General features: G+C 59.9%; 2 protein-coding genes across 2 annotated transcripts; both read left to right on the forward strand.

The window, feature by feature from the left end:
* Positions 1–185: 185 nt before the first annotated feature.
* ACA1_186080 (uncharacterized protein) lies at positions 186–588 on the forward strand (the record flags this gene model as incomplete). The annotated part of the gene is given in 3 exon segments (XM_004342507.1): positions 186–362; positions 373–457; positions 572–588. The coding sequence occupies 3 exon segments, from the start codon at positions 186–188 to the stop codon at positions 586–588; spliced, it is 279 nt and encodes a 92-aa protein (XP_004342556.1).
* Positions 589–1315: 727 nt separating this feature from the next.
* On the forward strand, positions 1316–2470 carry ACA1_186090 (tyrosine phosphatase, putative; the record flags this gene model as incomplete). The annotated part of the gene is made up of 5 exons (XM_004342508.1): positions 1316–1526; positions 1625–1722; positions 1883–2051; positions 2152–2283; positions 2370–2470. 5 exons carry the CDS (start codon positions 1316–1318, stop codon positions 2468–2470), a joined length of 711 nt encoding a protein of 236 aa, XP_004342557.1.
* Positions 2471–2986: the final 516 nt, after the last annotated feature.

Consider the following 2986-nt stretch of genomic DNA (forward strand, 5'->3'; position numbering starts at 1 on the left):
GAAAGAGGCCCAGCGCGAGCAGAGTGATCCTCGGCCATCGCTGCCGATCGTGGCGCTCACTGCGTCCGCCACCACGGTACTGGACTGAGGCCCGGGCCATCGGGCCGTTTGCGTGGTTTCTAATGGGAGGACGATCGATCCGCGCTACACAACAGGAGTATGCGCAGCGGTGCCTCGAGGTGGGCATGTCCGACGTGCTCTTCAAACCGCTCCGGCGCGAAACCCTCGCTGCCGCGCTCGCCAAGTGGAAGCCGTCGTCCTCGGGCCGGGCCTCTTCTTCTTCTTCTTCATCGAACATCGCCGCGCGCGTCGAGCAGTGCTTCCGTCGTCGCTCCAACTCGTCGCCCTCGCAACTCAAGCCGGTTCTAATAGCCGCCACCGGTAGATCTCCCACCCAGCGAGGGTGACCCCTCGGGCACTGTCAATCTCCACCGTACGGCCGGCGACTGTTCGCTCGGTGTGCTCCAGGCCGCGCCGCCTGCACCCTCTGTTGCACGCCTTCGCTTTGCAGCCCTTCTCATCCAGGCAACAGCCTTGGTTCGGAGTCACTGCAGACTCCGCTCACCCGCAGGGTGGACCCTGGGCTAATAACGTCAGTTCTTATTCTCTTGCTTTTTCTGGTTCTTGTTCTTGTTCGAACCTCGGGCGCCCGAGGGGATACGACGTCTCGGGATCCGAACACGAACCATTCCTGCAACTCGCCCCGACCATCAGTTCTTCCGTTCCGCACAGAAGGGTAGTGAGTTGCCTCGCAACGGGCCGGCGAGAGTCCTTGATAAAGGGGTCAGTTAGGCCCTCTTCATCGTTTTGTTCATCACCAACTTCACCATCAACCGACCGCAACAGGAGGCCCACCCTCACCTTCACTCCACCTTCACCTTCACACAGTCCCATAGCAATGGCGTATCCAGCTGCGACCAACAAGAAGAGCACAAGGCCGATCTGCTGCGCTTGCCTCGACGTGTCAATGTCGAAGCAGGCCGTGTGGCAACGACAAGCCGCGATGGTGGACTCCTTCCACTACACCGGCCTCTTCCCGAGCCGCGGCCTCGTCTTCTCCCCACCTGCCACACCACAGCCGCGACAGCCCGCGCACAAGACCACCACCGACCCGCAGTGCTCTCCACTTGCGAAGCTGCGCTGTGCCTGGCGAAAGAGGAGCGCGAGCAGGAAGGACACCCTCCGCTCGCGATGAAGCTGGGGCTAGCTCAAGGAACAAAAAATGTAAGCTATTTCGAATATTTTAAAAAGAACATTTAAGTGAAAAAGAAAATGGGAAAAAAGCTGTGTTGTTTGTTTCGTCAAACAAAGAAAGATGGGCCGAGGAGCGACGGGGTGGGAGGACCGGCGGCGACGGGAAGCAACTCTGGGCGGCAGGCTTGTCTACGGCTACCTGGCCGCCTTCAATGTGGTCATGGCCGCTGGGTGGTGCCTCGTGGCCGCCATGCTGGTCTCCTCCGCTATCTACACGGCCAGTCCCCTCTCTGCCCTCCACCTCGCCTGCACCAACGTGGGTTCCCTCGTCCGTACGCGCCCCCATATCCTATTATGTATTTTTATATGTAATTATTTATTCTTAATTATTATAATAATTATTATTAATTATTATTATAAAATTGTACAGTGAGCCTGCAGCTGTTGGTGTGCATGGAGGTGGTGCACATGGCGCTCGCGTGGGTGCCGCCGTCGACGATGAATCCGCTGCTTCTGCTCCACTGCAAGGTCCTGCGCCGGCTGCACCTTCTCGTCGTGGCCTACTTCGGCGTGCCGCAGGTTTGTAGACCACTCCTTGACATTCGCGCGCGAAGAAATGAACCCCTGACACACACTACACACACCGCACACACCGCACGACACGACACACGTGCCATCGCACACGCAGGTGCATCAGACGGCGGCGCTGGGCTTTGTGTTCGTGCACTGGGCCGTGGTGGACCTCATCCGCTACCCCTTCTACCTGCTCAACATGGTCAGGGCCTGCCCGCCGCTGCTCAAGTGGATGCGCTACTCCGAATTCATCGTGATGTACCCCATCAGCTTCACCTCGGAGAGTACTGCGCCCCCAGCCACTGCGATCGTCATTCATTGCTGACGTCAGCACTTGGTGTGTTTCGCGTCGTGTCGTGTCGTGTCGTGTCGTGTCGTGTGCAGTGTACCTGTGGTGGGTGATGTACCCGTACATCCGCGAGTGGCCGCTCGAGCAGCGCAAGGGAAGTCTCGAGGCTGCGGCCGCGACGCTCTACGGCTGGCTGCTCCTGGCCTACCTGGCCTGGCGCGTCTCCAGTACGTTGTTGAGGACCCGGCCCTCGCCATTCATTGTGCAGTCACGCCCCCTGGGGCTGACCCTAACACTTTGCTCACTCCTCCAGCGTTCCCCTTCAACTACCGCCGAATGCTGCGTCTGAGAGGGCACAAGGACCAGGGAGGACCGAGCCCGGCGGCCGTGGGCGCCACCACCAAGGCCGACTAGGCCGTGTCTTTGTCGGGTGCGCTGCGCAAGACCAGGGGAGACAAGCCAGGCTTGTCAGCCATGACCACAAATCGTGAAATGTTGTTACGCGGGCTGCTGGGCCGAAAACTCGGGGCGCCTGGCAGCGATTGCAGGGGCTGATGGGTGGCAAACGGAGATCTCCGTACCCGGCAAGTGCCGCACAGAGGCCCAGCGCGAGAGCCAAAGCGGCGCATTGCGCGGAGAGGGGAAGGGGGAAGTTGATGGGCCTGCAGCCAGAGCGAGACGAGTGTGGGACAGCTAACAGGAGCCAATGGGCCAACAGCTGGGAATGCTGACCCTGTCAGAAGGTGCCCGTGATGAGCGATGGCCGGTGCCAGGCTAGCCAACGCTTCCGGTCTTTCTAGTCGAACGGCTTCTCTTCAGTTCCTCCTCCACTCCCTGGGTTGTTCCATTCCGCGAAGGTTCCAAGCATCTTGTGCTGGTCATCTCCTCAACAACAAGCTCCGTCAGCTCGCTGGGTACGGGCCTCTCCAC

Source organism: Acanthamoeba castellanii, assembly GCF_000313135.1.
Source record: "Acanthamoeba castellanii str. Neff unplaced genomic scaffold scf7180000084746, whole genome shotgun sequence".
Lineage (NCBI taxonomy): Eukaryota > Discosea > Longamoebia > Acanthamoebidae > Acanthamoeba > Acanthamoeba castellanii.